The sequence below is a fragment of the Lineus longissimus genome, chromosome 4 (genome assembly GCF_910592395.1).
Source record: "Lineus longissimus chromosome 4, tnLinLong1.2, whole genome shotgun sequence".
In the NCBI taxonomy this organism is placed as follows: Eukaryota; Metazoa; Nemertea; class Pilidiophora; order Heteronemertea; family Lineidae; genus Lineus; species Lineus longissimus.
In genome coordinates, this window is record NC_088311.1 from 2,847,221 (window position 1) to 2,868,410 (window position 21,190).

Here is a 21,190-nt window from a genome sequence, read left to right on the forward strand (position 1 = left end):
CGTCCCAGCATCGCTTGAACAGGGTTTTTTCGGAACCGCTGACCAATAATTCCATAATCATTCAGTGACAAGCTTTTAGTATTAACATCTGAAAAGTTAATTAAGTTTTTGATTGAACGGCGAAATATCGCACAGAATTCGGCAGAGATACGGACATCAAAGGCGGCCCCTGAGGTTGCCCGCAATGGGCGTCACCCAAGGCCCTAAAGCCTCGCAGCCGGGAGGAAACCAACTGCTCTTTCCCAAACTTGTACCACTTCCCGAAGACATCCGAGATCGGGCCGCATGTCAAAATGGATGTTGCTTGACATTTGCCTCACAGCGTTCTTTACGGGCGATGATGTTGGAAAAGGCAAACGTAGGATAGGCACGAGTTCCCAGGACTGTCAGGATTTGGCTAGGAGACGAATAGAATCCAATTTTAGTTCAGACTCCTGCCCTTAGACTCTCATGCAGTCCATTTCGTCATCCTGATCGTTCTTCCTCGATGGACGAAGCCGCTCCACTGCGTCCGGGGTGTACCTGTCCTAGACCTGTCTCGTCTTTGACGCTTCTTGCGTGATATGGTCAATGCCGAGATTCAGTTTTCTACGAGGACGGGTATTGCAGAGGTTCATTTGTCTTCCATTCTAACTTCCACATGTATTCCCTCATAAGCCTACTCCGCACATGGTTATCTCCAGGAAGAGATTAAACACAGCAGACGACAACACAAATGTCGTCCCTCCTGAAAATAACCACCAGTCACAACCAAGACAAGACAGTCTTGGGAGGCTTTTCGGCAAGGGGGGGGGGCAATTTCTTCTGGCTGTGTCAGCGTGTCACCGAGACAGGACCAAACCCGCCATTCATCATCAAGAAACAATTCATCGAATTCGAGTAGAACAAGCCTTTTGACTCAATATCTTCAGAGGGAAATTGATTATGGGATGCAAGGGATTCTCCTTACAATCTTGTCTCTATAACTCTTCGTAAATCTAATGAATTTTGAATGGAATCGTGATAATTTGAGATGCGACACTTCCGATCAATGAGAGGATTTAATTGGTCCTTTTATTGATTGATTTAAAGGCTATTGATGTTGTAAATTATCCTTTGATGTTGGACCTTTGATTCAAATAAGATGTGATAATGGGAAAGGGGGCTTCAACACGTGTTAGATATCGGGTAGATTTGTGCCATGGAAAGGTGCAAAATGGCGCTTTGTCCTCTAATCTTTCATCATATCTCAGTTACGCCTCTTAGGTCTCTGACAATTGACATCTGGTAATATGAGCCCCCTGGCGCTGACCCCTAGGGAGTTCTCCAGGCGTTTCTCCCCGATCGTCACCCCTGGAGCACTACCCATGGAAAGTCCTCGCCCCTGGAGCCTACCCCAAGGAAAGTGGTCGTCCCTGCAGCATTCCCCAAGGAAAGTCCTAACGAGTTTCTCCTAAATTGTTGGCCCTGCAGCACCGGCAAGTTCTCAAAGAAAATGGCCTGTTTATAACCATTGATGATCTAATTGGAAACCATTCCTTGGAACTGTCTGAAGTATCTGCAAAGTAATCAGTATACACCTATAAGAATATTTACTGAAATTTGCATCCCGGAATAAAGATGCAAAAATTCTTCCAGCTGAAGTATAAACTAATATTATCATACCCAAGCAATTCTTTATACAAAGTGCACCGAATATGGGAAATTCTCCCTGGTCAAAAGAGCCCAGCATCCCACAACAAATGACCTTCAGTTCAAGTGTTTATGTAGGGAAGCATGGGTTACCCAGAATTTTACCCACTTGTACCCGAAGTGCTCTCCCAATACCAAGATCATCATAATTGCCCTGATTTTGCTGCTTCCCATGATTATTCATGACGGCTTGACTCTGGCCTCACTTCTCACCATTATACTACAAGCAGTTCTGAAATCTTCTCATGGATGATCTTCAGGCTCTCATTCTTAGTCTTCTACGAAATTCATAAAAGAATTTAAATCTCTTTGGCTGTGAATGCAATAAAATACTTACAGATCATCCTGATGAGATGTGGACGTTCCTGGTAACTGAGTGAATACCAAGGCAAGCTCTCCAAACTGAGTAGGGACATTCTTAACCTTATGTGGTCTCAAAAACTTTGGCTGAAAACTGACTCACACAGCTATAGTTGCCAACAACTTTAAACTACTTTGATATACACTATAGATAGCAAAAATCAGGAACATTATTAAACCTGCAAAGACTGAACATGAATCAGAAGATTTCAGAACTGCCTTTAGAATGTACGCCTGTCACTAACCATTCATGCTCTAATGATGTGTTACACGACCTCCACCAAGGAGCGGTGTTCGATAAGTCGCCAATCAGTCCGATAATTAACATGACACAATCATTTATGATTGGTTCTATTTGTAATGGTAGATCCTTTGATCTTTGACGCCGACTCTAATGCCAGTTTTCATCATTTGTGACCAGGATATCGTAATATCATGAAATCTGTCAGTGAGGATAATAGACCTTTTATAACGCCTCTTGGTCTCACCTTGAAGCCAGAAGAGGAATCAACAAACTCACAATGAGACATTGATTAGAAATCAAACCATCTGTGTTAACCATTAAATGCCTTAAACAAGGCACAAGATGACTCGAGGGGGGTGACAACAATAATTTTAAGCCAAGAGGTACTTTATGTTATTGTGTTTATTTTTTTATCCAAATTTTTCAAGGTCCATATACACATAGTCAATGTTACAAAAGTTTACCACTTTGAGCACATTAAGTTATAAAACTATGCTTACATGAAGTTCTGCTTTGCCTCTAAAACTTGGTATCCGTTCATTCCCCAACCCCCTCCCCCAAAATGGGGGTTACAGTACCATGACCTAACGACTGTGTACCTTGAATGTAAATCAGGTAACAATAAACCATCATCATGATTATAAACATCTAAATATCAGACTAAAGAAAACAAGTCTTGGCGGAAGTTGCAGAACTGCTTACAGAATCCTACTTCAATACACCTAGAAAAACATACCATTGGGAGGATCTTTAAACACTTGGCTCCACAACACCTACACTTCAAGAACAGAGTTTATAGTTTCTGGCTCCAAAGTAATAATAATCGGGAGAAGAATAACTTTCGTCGGTACTGAGAACCAAAACCACAACAAGACTACTGAGAGTTCAGAAAGAGCTCTGTTATACATTTTCACATTCTGTGCCTTTTTTATTCGACTTATTCCTAATAAAGTAATTGAACTCTTTTGCTCATTTGTGCACGTTTGTTTCTTGCTTACAAGACATTCCTGCCTTACACTCATACACATACCAGTGTACATTTCTTTCATTTTAAACAATATCCAATATGTTTTGTAATGTCCAATCCATCTTTTCAGTCAGCACAAAACGTGTGATAGCACATTCAATATCAAGCGCTAAATGCATAGTTCCTTCTATTCACTTAAGTCTGATTAGGCCCTCATTTCGTTCCTCGGCCCTTTCCGAATGGTTTGTTAGGTGGTCCTCCTCGGCCACCCCCTCGTCCTCCACCACGTCCACCACCACCCAACATACCTGCAACGACAAGAGAAGACAGTGCATCAGATTGATTAAAATACAGAATTTCCATTAGAGTAGTGGTGAGTTGTCATACTGGTGTTATAAAGTGGTAAAAACCTTTACATGTAGTCTTTTTCTTTCTGCTCAAGTTGCAGTCACATCAGGATATTTTCAGCTACTCAGTCAGATTAGAGCATAGCAAATAAAGCAGAACTTCATACGAACTACACTCAACAGACAGTCTACCCAGCTTAATGAAATGGGCTGGATTTCCATTCATTTCACATAATCATACAAAATTTGTCAACCTTCCACTTGAAATATCACAGAATGGGTGCATGTACGGTCAACTAAGCACAACAACAAACAACCACTGAGCAGGCCGACTATCCCCCACAACAAAAACAGTTCAAAATGATGATATTTGTCATGTTCCTGCGAGAGATTTTATTCAAATACACAAAGTAGCATTTTTTTCTGTTATTTCTTTTCATATTCAAAGACACTCGGGGACAACATAGCTCTTTCATCATGTTAATACCAATAATATAGCAGTTTTTTCCTTGAGTTCTTTACTGTGTGGAGACAGGCGGGGAAAACATAGCTTGAATTTCCACGGCGGGTAAATTGGATTATGCTTGGTCCTTAAGGACTTCCGGCTTGACACACTTTCTTGTTGAATAAGCTGACAGGTGTTTACAGTGGCCAATACAACACATACTCAATAATTCTTATCATTTTTTTCAACAAAATGACAAAGTTGAGAACAGAGGAAAATACTTTAGTTGCAATGTAGCATTTGCACAAGGCCTCAAAAGTGGCAGGTGCGGGCTAAAACCGCAGCAATTCGTGGTAACTGGTGGTCTATGCTAGAGCAACTAAACTCCACTGCACTGATGGGCAGCAGTCAGTACTGGACTCAACCAGCCAGCACCTACAGGTTATGCTAACCTTCATTCATAACCATGACTTTTTACGCAGATAATTGCACGTAAAGTTGTGGCAGTTCCTGACAGAGTTGTAGTACCCCGATTCTCAACATAGACGAAAAGGACTTAGAACGAGATGGAAGCAGCTTTAGTCATCAGAACCACGTGCTATACAAGTATAAATCATCTTCTGCCAACTATCGAGTTCTTGTTCATGCAATCTCAGCCTTAGGCGCACTTGTGGTAGAGACTGATAGCCAACTTAGTTTACACATTGCTCTCGAGGTAAAATGTCTGGTCGGGAAAGTCTCATGAGACGGAGATTTTCTAAACAACAAGAATGAAAACTATTTGTTTTACACAATTCATGCATAAAAAATATCACAAGGTTTCTTTCGCTTTTCAACAATGATAAACGAGTCTGCTCATTTCTACACCAGGCATATATCATCTCCAGGAGTAAGACAGCAGCATGATGGAATATGACAGCCTAAAAGCATGAAGATAACTGATGCACATATTAACTGATGCATTGAGAAATATATTCGGTGGGAGGGTGGGGGGAAAGCGTTACTTGGATGGGATCAGGGATGACACTGATCAATGACACTTAGAGTAATTCACCGAGACTACTTCAGAAGAAGATTTAACAGACACGAAAGTAACTCCAAGCATGACCTCTCAAGTTTGATCGTAACTGCAGTCAATCAATCAAATTTACATTAAGAACTTTTATAGATTTTTGTCTCCATGGTCCAAGATCAAAAGAAAAATTCCAATTGTCATTATCAAGCCAAATGATCCCAGGGCAACGCAATACCCCTCAAACCCTCAATAAACTCCCAATATCAGGTTTTAACCTAAAGACCCATCAGGGCCAGGGGTCTCCTGATTGACCCATTAGCTATTGGTTTGGCAGCTATCGGTTCCGCGATGCTTGCTCTATGGATTTTTGACGGCCACGGTTCGAGATCAAAGGAGCCGCCATCGGGAAGCATTGATGACCTGAGAGTAGCTGTCAATCGTATGTCAATTGTTGTATGACAGTTGGTCCTGCTCACAGGGGAGTCGTGACTCCTTACGACAAGATTGAGCGGGCCAAGATTTAGGCATCAGATTTTGTGTTTCTATCACTTCAAGTTTCCTCGCTATGGTGTATGGCAATATTACATTGTGGTTTAGTTGGATATGCAGTCAGACCCTAAGGTATAGATGCTAGACCTCACCTGAATAGAAGGCACTGTTCAGCTGATTAGCCGCTAACTAAAAGTATTAAACATGTCAGATGGAACAAACTGCTTGACAACTGTTTATCTCTAGGATGTAGTTAGGAGGGAAGGGGATCCGTATCTACCGTAGTTGCATGGTTCATGAAGGGGGCAACAAAATAAGCAGATGGCCGGGCTGAGACACAAATTTATGGGTTGAGATTCATAACATGAACAAACTGGAAGAAATATGATGTGTGGAGAAGGATGCATACCTTCCAATCTGCATTCAAACAAGAAATGTCCATGGCATGATCGAAACAAAAAACTGTTATAGGCAACCCCCCCCCCCCCCGCACAAAATTTGGCTGGTTTTCGGGGATATTTTTGTTTGAAACCAAGAAATTATGAGTTTGTGTCTGGATTTTGCTGACCTCGCGCATGGGATAAAACTGATGAACCACATCAAACAAGTAGAAAAGGAACAATATTAAAATACTGACGAAAAAGCAAGGTGAAATACAACAAATCTATGGCCACTTAGTACTGACATGCAGAAGTTATCTTGAGCAAAAGAGTTCTTTTAAAATGCTGATTATTTATCTCAGCAATATTTCACTGTTCAACAAGTCTATAAAGATAACAGTAGAGAATGCTGGGTGTTCTGATAAAAACTGGCGGGCAGGTCATGAAAACTATTCATGTACTTTTTACTGCTCAATTTCTCTTCCAAACTGTCAAGATACAGATTTTTTAAAACATCACACGCTTTCAGCTATGCATGTTAATAATTTTATAAGGTTGTTCCCTAAGATTAGAATATGTCTGGTCTTCAAGACCTAGTAACACCAGTGCTGCCATCTTGTTGCGAGTCAAAGAACTGAAATGTTCCTTACCAAATTGCACACCAGAATTTACTCCAGGCTTCACATTTTCAAAAATATTCAATTGTATTCCTTGAGGGCCTAGGACAGTTTCACACGTGTAGGTCCTTTTAAATGTTTGATTAAAGGAACAGTCCTGAATCTAAAATCTTGTGGACCTCTCTTTGTGGGTAATTGAGAACTATACAGACTATCAAACCCTACACTTCTGCTTTGATCTGAAGGGTCAAAAACTTTTACCAGAGAAGGCATAGTGTTTTGATGATGAAGACAATAACAATTTGATAGATATTTCAAAAAAAGTCTAAATTTCTTACCTCGTCCAGGTCCACCGCGGCCACCCCTTGGTCCACCACGCCCCCGCCCATCACCTCGACCACCACGGCCCCTATTTTGAATGGCCTCTTCCTTGACCATATCTATCACTTCATCAGGAATACGTAAATATTTGATAGTGCTGCCTCGGATATAACATTCTGGCATTCGCCAAAACCTGTCACCATCCTGTGAAGAAAACAATCAGATGTGAGTCGTGGCACCCACTTGGAACACTGTGCAGCAGTTTCTTAAGTTTCGCATGAACTGGTATTGAGAGATTGCATTTGTGTAGAGGAGTCTCACAGCCTAATGGGCAATTCCTTCTGGTCTATCTCATGAAGTTACCCCGGTCTAAAGTATAGATTTGTAATACTGCCCTTTGATTGAAGAAGACTTAACAAACACTGGGATGGGATGTTTTTTGAAATGACAAAGAACTAGAAGGAGGAGCATCAAAAATAAAGTTTGAAAGTGACATGTTCTTTGAAAGTAAACCCAGACTTACTCTTGATGTGCAGATGACTTCCCTGAGATTGATATTCATCCAGTTATCACAGCTGACAAGATGACCGTTGTATGTCTCACCATTCTTCAACTCAACCAACTGCAAAACAATAGATACATTGTAGCTTTGTACTATACCGAGTTTTTGAAAATGGTAACGGTTGGTACGAGAGAAGAAACACTGCCTGCACTCCGACATGTACCCTTCACAAATCCTTACGTCGTTACGATACATGTACATGTGTATATCCAGTTTTTCAAGTTGATGGCTTATCAAAGCAGGAATCACAGAAACTACAGACTTATAGGTAGGACTTGCAAGCTATTCAGGTGGAGTGGCCTTGGTGGTCTATTCAGTTTAAGTAAAGAGCTTAAGATGTTATGGCATGATGATGGTCAAGCCAGGTCTGCCATCTGCCAAAGAAGTGATCATTGTTTACTTACCATAGGGTGGTTAACAGCGGTCCGTAAAAGAGATAAGGGCAACTGAAAATAAACAAAAAAGGAAATACATCTAAGAACTTGGGATTACTGATGAACACCTCCACTGCCATGACTGCAGGAAGGACAACCAACTTAACAAGGCAATGCCCATGCCATGCATGCTGCACGACAAAGTATACAGAGCATAAAATGCTGTTAATAAAAAACAACTAGTAAGGACAATCTGAAATAGGTACCGTTTACGTAACAAAGGCCTTTATTCAGATTATTCTGAAGATATTTATAATGTAAATTACTTGAAAAGGGTATAAAAAAAACTAAGAAAATTACCATTTCGATTCGTCAAGATGGCGCGATTTGTTACATCCTCGATATACACATTGTGGGATCTCGGAGTTCCTCTAGTAATAACAGGTGACGCCACTATATAAGGTCTCATTGGGGAGTTTTTTCATGCGCGGCCAACCCTAACCGTAGTTCCTAAAAAATCATTAATTTTTTAGTTTTCACAGTATGCCAGTGTTGATTTAGCAGTTGTTTTGGCAAAGACATGTTTTTGAAGTTTCGAAAATCTAAAACGCTACTCAATAGGCGGCTAACAAGAAACTACGCATTTTACTGTTTTTGCCGACGTATGTGTACACTGAACTTGGGATGTGCGTCGGGCCCGTGTTTAAATGCCGACCGGGCACGTCATCATCGCGTACATTCGGGAAAAACTCCCTAACGAGACCTAAGAATTCCGACATCCCCTCGAAGTGTACATCGAGGATGTAACAAATCGCCGTTAGTACACATCATGTACATTTCATGACTCATACATGTCATAATTCTTTTTGAATCACGACACTGGCATGACTGGTTGATTGAACCTAGATGATATCCTGGTGTGTTAATCTAAACGCATTCTATAAATCCTGGTTCTTCATACCACAAGTTATTTGAAATTGAAGCAAGAGGACAGAAAAAGAAGAGAGAAGAGAAGAGGATCGAGAGACATGAGAGAAGACAGATCATAATTTTTCAACTCGGTCAATCTCATCATCATCATCACTTGGCCTGTTGTGCTGTTCACAGTTCATGACTTCTTTCATTTGACTTCAGCAGCTTAGCAGATGGATAGTACTCTACCCGGTGTCTTGGTGCATTTTCTTGATTCTTCTCGATAGTGTGCTGCAATCAGGCAATCCGATCTGTGTGTCCTCACTGGCTTAGGCCTACAGTATAAATCTATATCACCCGACATCTGATTCTTTGTCCTGCTGGGTTAAGACGTGAACCATCGTTTTTGTTGCAAACAGTCCAATTCAAGAGTTCACAAGGATGGCTGATATGTCAGGAAGTGGTTCAAGTAGGAGTGGTGCTAGCAGAGGAAAGAAGAAGGGCAAACTGGCACTTACGACTGGACTCAATCCACAATACGTCCAACCGGAATTCATCCACAAGTTGGGAGAATCCTTCCAAGCAAATTGTGCCTACACTGATGGTAAATTGTCTTCATTTGTATACTAACTATGGAACCTTGATAATTGCAGGTTTGCTTTGAAGGAACTGAGGTCCCTTGTCAGTTGCATTGTCCCAGGATGATAATGACACCATCACAGCATTATGGTCTTTGGGATCTTTATGCTAAACACCTGAGAGAGTGCGATCTTTACTGTAAACTGATTCTGATTATCTTTCTGACAAAAGGGTCAAGATGTTAGCTGCCACTTGACCACTTGACCCCTGGTAGAATAAGGACCAAGCTTTTTGGTAAATTAAGATTATTGCTAAATATGAATGTATCTATCCACTGACCAGAATAAGATCTATTACCTATGTTCAATCATAATTCTTTTGATTTGCTTTGTTTCAGAAACCCAGACCATTATTTACAATGACCCATTTAGATGCTGTGTGCTTCCCAACTTTATCAAAGATGAGCGCTTCCTCGAGGGCCTCAAAGATGAATTACTGGATCAGATATTCTATGAGAAAAACAATGACCTGTACAAGTTTCAGCAGGTTGGTAGAAATTATGTAATCAGTCAAGTATGTCATGCATGAGTAGGGTCTGACAGTGGCCAGTGGACCACACCAAACCCCTGACAGAAAACAATGACTTCTTATTGATACTTTTCGTCTTAAAATGAAATTCTGAATCTTTGTGTTGTAAAATGCTGTCACTGACATTAGATTCTAAAAAAAATTTCAACATTTGAAATTTTGACCATTTACACTCATTGGCAATCAGGCCAAAGAATGAGGATAGACATTTCATAGCAAAGCCCAAGATAAGAGCCAAATGGCTCATTGACATGAATGATTAGCCAAGAATTACCATTTCAGACTGACGATCTGCGAAAGATATCTTCACCCCATGTCAGAGCCCTTAGGAAATTTTTGTATTCCGACTTCCTGGCTTGGCTGAGAGAGGTGACTGGCATCCAGTTTAGTGAAAAAGTTGATATGACCTGCTCAAAGTATGATTATACTGGTAAGATGTTTAATAACTTGTCTTGATTTTGAATACATTATTTGTGTTAACTCCCAATATATTTTGGAGAAATCATCTTTTGTACTCTTCTTTGAGCGATTTCCTGTTATCGAAATCACAATCTCGCATTGATCTTCTTCAGATACTCTACTCTGCCATGATGATGAACTTGAAGGTCGACGGATAGCGTTCATTCTGTATCTAGTGCCTCCTTGGAAAGATGGTGACGGTGGGGCATTAGAAATATTTAACACAGATGGTAAGTTCATTATGTAAGAGAGTTGCCTCTTTGAAAATTTCCACTTACTGTCCCAAAATTGACTGTTTTTAGACTAACGTAGCATACACACGGGTCATCTGTCCACTCTGACAAATGAATTTTCCTTTTAGAAAACAGACTACCAAAGGACGTTATCCGATCTATTTTCCCAAAATGGAACAGCTTTGCCTTCTTTGAGGTGAATCCAGTGTCTTTCCATCAGGTTGCTGAAGTGTTGACTGAAGACAAGACGAGGTTATCAGTAAATGGATGGTTTCATGGTCCTCCTATACTAAGGCCAGAACCTTTTGTAGAACTTCGAAAGCCTCTTAGACCTTATATACCAATTGATGTAAGTATGCCAATTATCAAAGTTGAGAAGAGCATCAGCTACATTGTGTGACACCATCATCTCAACAAACACGATATTGGCGATATTTGATTGTTATGTAAGAAGGAGAAAACTGTAGATTTCTGAAAGGTACTTAACCTGTCATGTGTGGAACACAGATCCAAATCCTTGACTACATGGCATATATTTAATATATGCTTATGTTAATTCATTTGTGAAATATGCCAAAAATAAATCGTAATGGAAAATTTGGTAGTTTACATTATAAAGTTTTATTATCATTGAATTCAAAATCAAATGTGTTTTATCAATCACAATCCAGGAGGAGATTTTATATGAATGGATCAACCCTGTGTATTTAGAAATAGAAGTCCAGTCAGAAATACAAGAGAAGTTTGAACAGGAATCAGAGATAGAGCTGCAAGGCTTCCTAAGGGAGGAGAAATACTTAGAAGTAGCGCGTGCTTTAGCTGCTGGCTCTATATCATGGCAACAACTTGGCCCTCCTAATAAAAGGTAAATGATTCATTTGTTCATTGCTACCATTCAAGGATAATTGATGCATTGTGGTTTTGAAAGTGTTTAGAATGGATGCCATCTGTATCACTCATTGTATTACTGCAACAGGACGTCAACAAGGTACTGTAAAGTTTATCCTCCCCCTCCCATCCTACTCTTGCCATATTGCTAAATGAGACTTTTTCAATATTGATCGCGAATTGTTCCTATTCTTTCCAGAAACTATTCTGCTGCTGACCAGACTGATCTTCCAGACATTCTCAACCAGTGTTTAGAGTTCTTCCAATCCGATGCTATGTTTCTGATCCTCTCCAACCTGACAGGCCTGTCGCTTCATGAGCTTGCGGCCAACAGTGACAGCAGTAATAGCGAGAGTGAGGGGTCCAATGGGGAGGACAGCGACCGGGAGACAAAGGGAATGAAGAAAAGGGTGAAGCGGAGAAAGTTGGATAAGGGCAGCAGTGATGAGGGAGAGGAAGTGACAGGTACAACAAAACGTAAGTTCACTGTCCAAAATCTGAGGGAAATTGTCAAAATTGTAGTCATACAGTCAAAATTTCTTTTAAAATTGTCTAATTGCTGCTGCTGAAGTAATAATTTCTCATATATTCTCAATAAGGGACTCGTTTTGTTTTGTGGGAGCTGTCACTGCTATTGCCACCTGCCAGTCATGCTGTCCCTAGCTGCAGGTAAGCACAATGGACCCAGCACTTTTACTATACCATCCACCATACTTCTTTTCTTTCCTTTTATAGCAGGTAAAGCAGAGAAGAATCCTCGATGTCGTGGTGCTGTGCGGAGATGGAGGCAGGGATGCTACACTCTTATACACGATACAGACAGTGAAGGAGCTGAGTATGCATTAGATGCTATGCTATTTTGTGATTGCCGTGGGTGGCAGCAGGAGTATGGTGGTTTCACTTCCTACATAGCTAGAGGGGAAGATGAAGAGGTAAGAAACTTGATGGCCTATTAAAAAAAGCCTGCAAAATATCTTACAGATATATTTTAAGTTTCGTGTAACCCCGAGGTTACCTATCAATGTGAAGGGTAACCTCATGGTTACCATCACCGAGAATACCTCTCAAAGTGAAGGGAATTTTCCCGTTTTCACATTTTAGAAAACTCTTCAGTTTACAATAGACTTTTTCAGTGGGATGGATTCACATTGTGAGTGAGTTCAGGATAGGATGGATGATTTATTGGGATATAAGTTGGCATTTTGGAAGAAAGTGATCAATATGTTTTCTTCCTTTTCAGTTACTTACTGTAAATCCAACCGAAAATGCTCTTGCGCTGGTCTATCGCGATAAGGAAACAATGAAGTTTGTAAAACACATCAACAACCATATCAAAGAGATGAGCTCAGGACCTGAATTCTATGACATATCACTTGTCTACTTTGAATAGTCCAAGGACAGTATTCTACCGATTGTACAAACTATGGCATGGTCGCGTGTTCAGAATGACCTCAGTCTGTTAAAACATGAACATTTTGCACTTTCATTCACTGTTAGCTGTAGAAAAAGATTTTATTAATGGATTTATTTTTCATCATTCATGTGATAAAGTTCTGAAAAACGTGTGTCCACAAAATTGTTAGATGACGGGAAGTATCCCCTAAATGGCTTCTTTGCTTCCAGCATTGATTCAGCTTGATCGCATGGTGAAATCATGATATCTGCTTACTGAGCGGCGTCTTTAGTTGCCTTGTTGTAGGTTGAAAATGAACTAAAATTGTTATTACAGAATCGGTATATGCCATCTCCCAAGAATGTTACATTGCCTCCATTCGGCCTGACGGGAGTGGTATATAAAGAAGTGGTCTCACAGAGTTAAGAGCTAGGCCTGGGTTGTCTTGGTGATTCCATTGTTCCACGTAAAAGCATTAACAGTGCCGCTGAACTATGAGGTAGAAAAGACACCTACCTGAGGAGTGTCAGAGGTGAAATGAAATTCTTAAAACTTGCAATGTAGAAGTATATTTGGATGGTCTGTAATAAATTTGTTATACAAAATAGCTGTATTATTTGAAGGTCTTCCAGTTATATAGCCTGTATGATGAAGGTAATAACTGAATCATGATATTTTATCAGTTTTAAAACCAAAACCATTTTTTCAAACCATTTAGGCTTAGTTAGTTTCTCCAAAACATTCATGTTAATATGTACACTGCCAAATATTCCATTCTTTCATTTATGTTCCATATTACATGAGTGTACGCATCAGCTTTATGCTCTGCTATGGACGATTAATAAATGGTAAACTTTGTTAAATGTTATGTTGTGCTTAAGTTTGTTGACTCCTAGTCTTTCATTGCCTGAGATATTCAGGTCTTATGGTACTTGTTACTATGAGTATCAATTTTTTGGCAGTCTTGTGGGTCAACCTGTACTGTTGAAATACAGCTGAAGGGTCAGTGTGGCAGATCAGTGCATAGTGGTTCGAGCGCTTGGCTGATAATCAGGTTCTGGGTTCGTATTGTTTTGTCTTTGTTCCCTTAAGAAAGACGGACATAAAACAGTTTTCTCATGCCAGGTGTCTTTGCCAGGGCAAGCGAAAGACCCTACCAAGTGATAGACATGAGTAGCCTGGGATGGACTCTTACTCTGGTCTCTGGCCAACATTGGAGTCGCAAGGTCAATAACCCACTTGACAAGTAACCACAGTGGCCGCAATATTCTCCCCCCTCCCCCCCCCCATCCAATGGAAGAGGACCGTCTCTGGAGATTGTCACCTTCAAGTACAGAGCAAGTGCTGACGAAGGGAGAGGGCAGAAGTCCAGTTGGAACAGGTGACCTGTGATAATGTTGTCTTCATAGGATTGCCACTCTTGACACATCACTGTAGTGGCTGCAAGAACAATCCCCCAATGCCATTGAAGATGACCTCTCCCTGGGGAATCTCTCCAAGAGCAGAGCAATCACTGGAGAAGGGACAGAGTAGAAAATGACATGTGACAATGTTGTCTTTATAGGATTGGTACTCAAAATCTACCTCTTGGAAGACAGCTCAGGTCATTATTGATTGCTCTTGTTTCCTTTGTGGACCAGTTTCCTCCACTGTCCTGATTCATTTTTTCCTAGCCAGGTTGTGCAAGACGTTTGAAGGCCAAGTCACACCCAGAATGTCAGGATAGAGAGGTGGTGGTGGTGTCCAAAGTCAGGTTGCTCCAAACCATTCGGCTTCGTTTTCCAAGGGATTGAGAGCATGAAGTGGAAAAACGAGCTTTATTCTCTCAAGTGTGGCTGTTCCAGACATTAAAAGGCTGGAGAGCTATATGTGGTGATATCCAACCGAAGTCTTGGATGTAGTCCCTCAATGGATAGTCAGCAAGAGTAGTATTCTTGCCCAAGACAAGGCACTGTCTTTGCCAACATGAAGCTGTGATGGGCCTCTCCCAACTCGGGCATTTTTGCCAATGGTGTTGTTGGGGGTTGTAAAACTCTTCCTTTTTTCACATTTTCAAGTTCTCATTTTGCACAAACAGGAAAACAGGTATTTTTTCATACAAAATTTATTTTCCACAAATATCAACCATTGATATCAATATTGCAATAATTCCCTAAGCATCAACATGACAAGGTATACAGACAAAAACAGAAGCAGAATTTAATTTCACCACCAAGCACATGGTGTCTTAACTCCAAGGTCAAAAAAATATTATCCAGAATAACAATTTAGTATGTAAAGAGAAAATACAGAGCACATGATTTGTTTCAAAGGGGAAGAGCTATTTGTTTTTCAAAAAAAGGGCACTTATGCCAGTAGGGCACACTTCAAATGGAAATTAATGAAGAAAATCTAAAGAGAGACATTTCAATTACTTTGAGGAACAAATGAATAAATATATAATTAGGAATGTAAAGATAGGTTCATAGGTACATGTACTGGTAAGTTTATTTGGCCAACAACATAATTCAAATATGAAATTTACAACAGTAGTGCAATTAACGGCCAGGGACACAGCCAAGATCAACAGTTAGATCGCGTATGGCTGTGCCCCTGCTGAAATGTAAAAGATATGGAAGAAAAATGCGAAAGAAAGTACAATTAGATAACACATTTACGGTGGCTCCTTAGTGCCAGAATAAATATTTAGTCATCAAAATAAAAGGAGATGATGAAAACAAAATACCACGGTTGAAAAATATTTTCACACTTTGTAAATATACATAGCTGATCTTAACAGATGATTACAATTTGACTTAGAATTATGACCCATTAATCACATCACACGTTTCAACAATTCGTCACAAATATTGCCAGCCTGGCAATAATTGTGAACTGCACTGTTCCATCTCCATAAAAATCAATCCGAGATGCACTGCACTGCACATTAGATTAATCTTGACACACATCATTCAGTATTTATTCAGCTGTGTCATGTTACATCAGATGATAGACATTGTCACAACTGGAGTCTACAACACAGACTGCACTTGTGTCAATTATGCACAGGATATCCAAATACTCTGATTTCACAGATCGAAGTCAAGAGTGGTTCTAAAGATTCAATTCAACCTAGATAGCATGTCTATGGCACTATACTTGGGATCGCATTAATTAAATGCGTTATTTTTTTCCAGAATGTATCAGTTATCACAAATATTTTTGATAAAATTGGAATACATGTAAAAGTAGTCATGCCAATACCCGTTGTCAATTCAAATGCATTTCTGAACATGAAACTACAATATTCTCATGCCTCTAAAAAGGGGAAACAAAGACATTCCATGTTTAAATTTGGGAAGATCAATTGTCAAAATGGATAAATTGCAGGGCTGCAAAGATAGAGAACCCTATAAATATTAGAAAACACTTGGTAATGTTATCTTCAGGATCTGCTAATTCTTTTGGTAAAATTTCCATAAACACTACATAAATGAATGTACCAGCAGCCAGGCCTTGGAGGATGGCAGATGCAAGCCCACCTGCAAACCCCTGGAAGTTTCCTACCGCGATACCAATGCCAACACCAGCCGGTATCATTATACAAAAGAATATTGAAAGTTGTATGAAAGTTCTGGTTTTGATATCTAACCTCATAAGACTAACGCCCATTGCAAAGGAAACCAACACTTCATGCACAATCACGGCGATAAACAAGTGAATCGTAGATGTCACACTTTCCTGTAACCCTAAAGCCATTCCTTCAAATATGGAATGTATGCTCAGAGCTAACAAAAGAATGTAACTTCTCAGAATTGACCCCTGAAAAATATTGGCATGGCTGTGCCCATGGGAATGACTTGGCGGATCAGATACCTTCGCCAGTGGGTGCTGCTCCTGACTGTCAAAGATGTCTTCTTCATCACTACTCTCTGGGCCATCTTGAACCAAGTTTTGCCCGTCTCTGTGACCTTGTTGTGCAGTCGGATGTCGACGAGCACCGTTTTCAACTTGTCCCATTTCCATGTGAGGAACGCTGCCGTGATTAACATGGCCCTCTCCAGGTGCACACACAATTGTGAACTGCTCAATGAATATAATGAGGAAATAACCAAGGATCATTGTTAACTCGGCAATTGGATAATCAAGAGTTGTCTTTTGCAAAACTGAGGCAAATTTATCCCGGACTGTTGGAAATAAACCAATGAAACATGTCCCAAGGAAAACGCCCCCAGCTGTACAGTTCAGGAAACTAAGAATACGCCGTGATCTTCTACTTTGATGCTCCTTCTTTTTCGGAACCAATTTCAGGGGCAGCAAGGCGAAAACCAGGCAACCAAAGAAGACGGCTATGAGGCAAATAATCTTCAGTGTCAGCAGGTCCATCTTGACTCGTCTCTAGTCTTATGTTGGGAAAATGTGCACTTCTGTTTTTTTATTACGTTTTACCTGCCTGTCAACCTGAAGAGTGAAAAGAAAAATTGAGTTGTTTCATTCAAATCGTAGTACTTATTAAATAGCTCCGGTTGACATAATGTTATGCTAAAATAGACTGATGTCAGACTGCACCACTTGCCTCTCCCAGGCTCTCTCATCAGTCTTGAGTCTCTGGCTCTGCTGGTGGCCAGGCTGGTGGCAGTGCTATCGAATTTCATTTTATTTTCCATATTCATTTTCACAAACATAGAACTTCGACAGGAAAACTGCCCTAACCACAACGAGCTTCTCTAGATGGTTTTCTTTGCAACGGGTCGGATTACCTGATTTTCACAGAGAATGTATTTTATCAAGTATTTTATCAGTAAAATCCTGGGGCAGCTGCTAGAATTTTGTCCATGCACCTCAACGCCATCTATTTCTCCACTGAGGTAGTTCTATCTAACCTCAACTTGTTGAAGACATTTGCCTCATCTTATGGTTATTAGCGGAACAAAATTAAATTAAAAGGACCGAATTTCTTTAAAATATTGTTTCAAGCTAAATCTATTCCTAAATTAGAGTTGATACCTCAAGTTACTTACCAAACTTAAACATTGATTTGGGTGAATTTTCCAGGCTAATCAAGATGGTGGTACGTGGAACTTTTTTGACATATTTTTTCCATCAAAGTATGGATTTCTTCCGTTCAAAGAATCTAATGATGTGCATGTTTGGATCTTTCAGAAGATTGGGTTACAGTTCAAGGCTGACCTGGACAACATCACCAACCTTCATCCAGAAGGGGATGATTTTAGGTGGTACATAAAGGTAAACATTGCGAACTTTGAAAATGTCATGGGTGTTTGGTCTACTTAATTTTTGGGTACTTGGTTGGTAGATTCCTCCTCTCAGACAGGAGAACCCCTGTTTGCTTTGTCGTTGCAGGGTAATCGTTCTTCTCTCATTTCTCTGGTGTTTCCTCTAATTAACGTAGGGTCAAGTTATGATAAAAGATCAGATTGCGAACAACGTTTACGAAGACGTCACATCACGTTACAGTATGAGTATGAGTTTTTGTCTTTCCGACATTAATACCGTACTCTGCAGGAAGAGACAGCGTGATGATAAATACGACACTTAAGAAGTTGGCCTGGAAGTTGCGACGGTATGGTTTAGACAATGGAAGACTGCTAAAATGTGGAATCGGGAATGATTGCATCCTCACTATTTCCTCATTTTGGCAGTCTCCCATTGTCTAAACATACCGTCGCAACTTCCGGGACAACTTATTAAGTGTCGCATTGACCCGTGAAATATACAATGATATCTTCACTTTATTTGAATCTGCAAGTCCATTTCATTTTAGTTCAAGTGCCTCAACTGTGGAGAAGAGACTCATGATTTTACCTACCTGACTTTGACGGTATGTAGGCCCTAATCCTGCTTTGTCGTCCTTTAAACCTGATTTAGGAGATAATAAAATCATTTTGGGACTGATAAACATCAATAATTTGTATGTTGGGGCAGTTTTACTTTCTGATTGTCTTGTGTACCATGTTTTACACTTTAAGGAGAGCACTCCAGTAAAAGGTGGCCGAGGAAAGGCGAGTCTGGTTCTGAAGTGTAGGCTATGTTTAAGAGAAAATTCAGTTGGTAAGTTACAAATGTGGAATATGACCTCGACTTTGGTTCTAATCTAAAGGCATTTGAAAAACCTCTTTATATGACCTTGGTTAATGCCATGCCCTTTGTTTCTTCATTGTGTTACTTATCCCATCATTACTCTCTTGAAACCAAACCTGAACCAAAATATTTGAGTCCCAACTGAATGCCCTTATTGTCACACATGCAGATACAATGTAACAGTCTTAACTTCAATGAAAGTCTTGACTTAATTTATATTGCAGATATCATTCCTGAGAGCTATCATCCATACAACATCGAAGACAGTGGAAAGTTCAAGACAGTGGTTGCCTTTGACTGCCGAGGTATTGAGCCAACTGATTTCTCCCCACGTGTAGGATTTGCTGCAGATAGTTCATTTGATAATGGTGTGAACTTTCAAGATATTTCATTGACAGAAAAGGTAATTAAAAAATTAGTTATAAGATTTATTTCCTGTTACAGAGAAAATCTGAAGTTCAAAGAGGGAAAGTCTATTGTTTTGGGAGAGAAAAGTTTATGATGATTTATTGACAGGTGTATTGCCTCTGTAACAAAGAGTTTGGTGAGAAAATTAAGACATCTTTTTGTTCTCTTTGCAGGACTGGTCAGACTATGATGAGAAGGCTAAAGCAACAGTTGGAATCTATGATGTTACCCATCAGTTTAAAAAGTTGAAGTGAAAGTCTTACTGTGTATAATCCTAAATGTCATCATGACTGGACTGGGAACGTGTGCTGCTTGGAAATGTGCTTAATATAAAGACAGATGAGAGAATTTCTTAACTAAAATTGCCCTTCCTGCTTAAAAAAAAGAACTAATTATTGTGTCATTTGAGGGAAATGTTGTTGTTAACGGTACCTGTCTTGACATTTTGGTTTTGTTGAAAGGGATTTTTCTGTGTCACTCATTGAAAAGTACTGTTGGTTGTTTCACACACGACATGCAGAAAGGCATCGTTGATTTCAAAATATATATCGCTAAGTGTACTGGCATAGTGGCCAATGTTATTACCTATTCTGGTATTGCATACAACGTGCAAAACACTTGATCTAGTTTAGGAGTTTAAAGGCCTGACACAGTTTTCACATTCATTGGGTTTATTTCTTCAAAAACTAATTGGTCAACCCAAGTGAAAGATGTATAGTACAGGACTTTGGATTGCTTGATTCTGCAAGCTTTTTACTGCTGAGATGAGGGATTTCTAATCTGTATCGCAAGTTGAAAGGTTATTTTATTGAATAAAAGGACTTTTTCCTGAACATGAAAGGTTTATCTCATTCCTGTCTGTGCCTTTGAAAGTGGCAAGGAGTATGTTCTATCTGAGGAGCCTGGTTTTAACACCAAGCCAATCCTGGTTTACGACCTAAATAAGAGGGACCAGAAGAGAGAGTCAGAGAGAGCTAAGTGTTGTGGTCCCTTATACTTAAGTATCTGTCCCTGGGCGACCTGAATATCCCACATCTGTCATAGGGCAAGAGTCCAAACTGGAGTGGACTCAAAAATCTGTGGCAAAATCTCAAATGCGGATAAAGATTAGTGATGATGAACAGATACATCTGCTCTCTGTATAGAGCGGGACTAGTACTAATCTGCCAGGAGAAGCAAGTTAAGTTACCTGAGGATAACATCGGGACTCCTCCCCTTTGATAGACCTTCTATCTCACCTTGCTCCTGAAAACAGGCCCAACAGGACCACAGAGAATACAGACGTGCTTCAAGTAGCTCATGTACCTCTGGTTGTTCCTGGTACAGCCCATGTAGCTGGGACGATATCGGGACCTCTCTACCTTTGGTAGAGGTTCCATCTCTCACTGTCAACTTGAAGACAGACCCAAACTCAATCCATTTAGACAACTCTTGTACTTCAAGTAGCTCATGAAACTCTGGGATGCACCAGAAAGGGAACCGGGCCAGAGATTGATACCAACCAGGACATTTGTGGTGACGCTTTCCACCAGGATACAGGTGGAGCTGCTTTCACAACCAGGACATTGGTGGAACTACTTTAACAACCAGGACAATTATACTGAGGCCGGACAACATGCCTAAAACCTAGTTAATGCCGAAGTTTTGATGTTCCAATATTACGAGTCCTTATAACTCCACAGGGAAAGAGTCCGGAGAGTGTAGCTGGAGACACTGGCTTCGAGTAGCATCACCTCACAGACAATGGAACCCTGAGGGTGACACAGAAGTCCTAGCACAAGCTGGCAATGTCTACGTGAAAACGATGCTGCTATGTGCTTCCAAGCCACCTATAAAGATGGAAATGATTGCTTTCAT

The 21,190-nt window shown here is 40.2% G+C and overlaps 4 protein-coding genes across 4 annotated transcripts; 2 read left to right on the forward strand and 2 right to left on the reverse strand.

Annotated features, from left to right (window-relative positions):
- Window positions 1–2,662: 2,662 nt before the first annotated feature.
- On the reverse strand, window positions 2,663–8,209 carry LOC135486999 (U6 snRNA-associated Sm-like protein LSm4). The gene is made up of 5 exons (XM_064770247.1): window positions 8,153–8,209; window positions 7,823–7,864; window positions 7,380–7,478; window positions 6,874–7,060; window positions 2,663–3,550 (listed from the first exon to the last, which is right to left on the reverse strand). The coding sequence occupies exons 1-5, from the start codon at window positions 8,153–8,155 to the stop codon at window positions 3,456–3,458; spliced, it is 426 nt and encodes a 141-aa protein (XP_064626317.1). The 5' UTR covers window positions 8,156–8,209; the 3' UTR covers window positions 2,663–3,455.
- A 422-nt stretch (window positions 8,210–8,631) lies between these two features.
- On the forward strand, window positions 8,632–13,697 carry LOC135486858 (prolyl 3-hydroxylase OGFOD1-like). Its single transcript, XM_064769971.1, has 9 exons — window positions 8,632–9,308; window positions 9,681–9,829; window positions 10,154–10,301; window positions 10,444–10,560; window positions 10,692–10,912; window positions 11,235–11,428; window positions 11,651–11,928; window positions 12,187–12,383; window positions 12,692–13,697. The coding sequence occupies exons 1-9, from the start codon at window positions 9,146–9,148 to the stop codon at window positions 12,839–12,841; spliced, it is 1,617 nt and encodes a 538-aa protein (XP_064626041.1). The 5' UTR covers window positions 8,632–9,145; the 3' UTR covers window positions 12,842–13,697.
- A 1,251-nt stretch (window positions 13,698–14,948) lies between these two features.
- On the reverse strand, window positions 14,949–17,674 carry LOC135486307 (zinc transporter ZIP3-like). The gene is made up of 2 exons (XM_064769003.1): window positions 17,584–17,674; window positions 14,949–17,284 (listed from the first exon to the last, which is right to left on the reverse strand). Exon 2 carries the CDS (start codon window positions 17,207–17,209, stop codon window positions 16,187–16,189), a length of 1,023 nt encoding a protein of 340 aa, XP_064625073.1. The 5' UTR covers window positions 17,210–17,284; window positions 17,584–17,674; the 3' UTR covers window positions 14,949–16,186.
- A 195-nt stretch (window positions 17,675–17,869) lies between these two features.
- Window positions 17,870–20,160, forward strand: LOC135486356 (CXXC motif containing zinc binding protein-like). Its single transcript, XM_064769081.1, has 6 exons — window positions 17,870–17,894; window positions 17,987–18,070; window positions 18,609–18,665; window positions 18,814–18,895; window positions 19,150–19,328; window positions 19,507–20,160. Exons 1-6 carry the CDS (start codon window positions 17,889–17,891, stop codon window positions 19,585–19,587), a joined length of 489 nt encoding a protein of 162 aa, XP_064625151.1. The 5' UTR covers window positions 17,870–17,888; the 3' UTR covers window positions 19,588–20,160.
- The last annotated feature ends 1,030 nt before the right edge of the window (window positions 20,161–21,190 follow it).

What these genes read in the sequence shown, in the direction of transcription:
- LOC135486999 (XM_064770247.1), bottom strand. An exon ending in AAGTCATCTGCACATCAAGA is followed by an intron (nt 7,061 to 7,379) that starts GTAAGTCTGGGT and finishes TTTTCTTCACAG; the next exon opens with GATGGTGACAGGTTTTGGCG. An exon ending in CCGCGGTGGACCTGGACGAG is followed by an intron (nt 3,551 to 6,873) that starts GTAAGAAATTTA and finishes TTGTCGTTGCAG; the next exon opens with GTATGTTGGGTGGTGGTGGA.
- LOC135486356 (XM_064769081.1), top strand. An exon ending in TTACCTACCTGACTTTGACG is followed by an intron (nt 18,666 to 18,813) that starts GTATGTAGGCCC and finishes TTACACTTTAAG; the next exon opens with GAGAGCACTCCAGTAAAAGG. An exon ending in ATATTTCATTGACAGAAAAG is followed by an intron (nt 19,329 to 19,506) that starts GTAATTAAAAAA and finishes TTCTCTTTGCAG; the next exon opens with GACTGGTCAGACTATGATGA.
- LOC135486858 (XM_064769971.1), top strand. Translation starts at nt 9,146, where the DNA reads ATGGCTGATATGTCAGGAAGTGGTTCAAGTAGGAGTGGTGCTAGCAGA. An exon ending in ACCTGTACAAGTTTCAGCAG is followed by an intron (nt 9,830 to 10,153) that starts GTTGGTAGAAAT and finishes TTACCATTTCAG; the next exon opens with ACTGACGATCTGCGAAAGAT. An exon ending in AGAAATATTTAACACAGATG is followed by an intron (nt 10,561 to 10,691) that starts GTAAGTTCATTA and finishes TTTTCCTTTTAG; the next exon opens with AAAACAGACTACCAAAGGAC.
- LOC135486307 (XM_064769003.1), bottom strand. Translation starts at nt 17,209, where the DNA reads ATGGACCTGCTGACACTGAAGATTATTTGCCTCATAGCCGTCTTCTTT.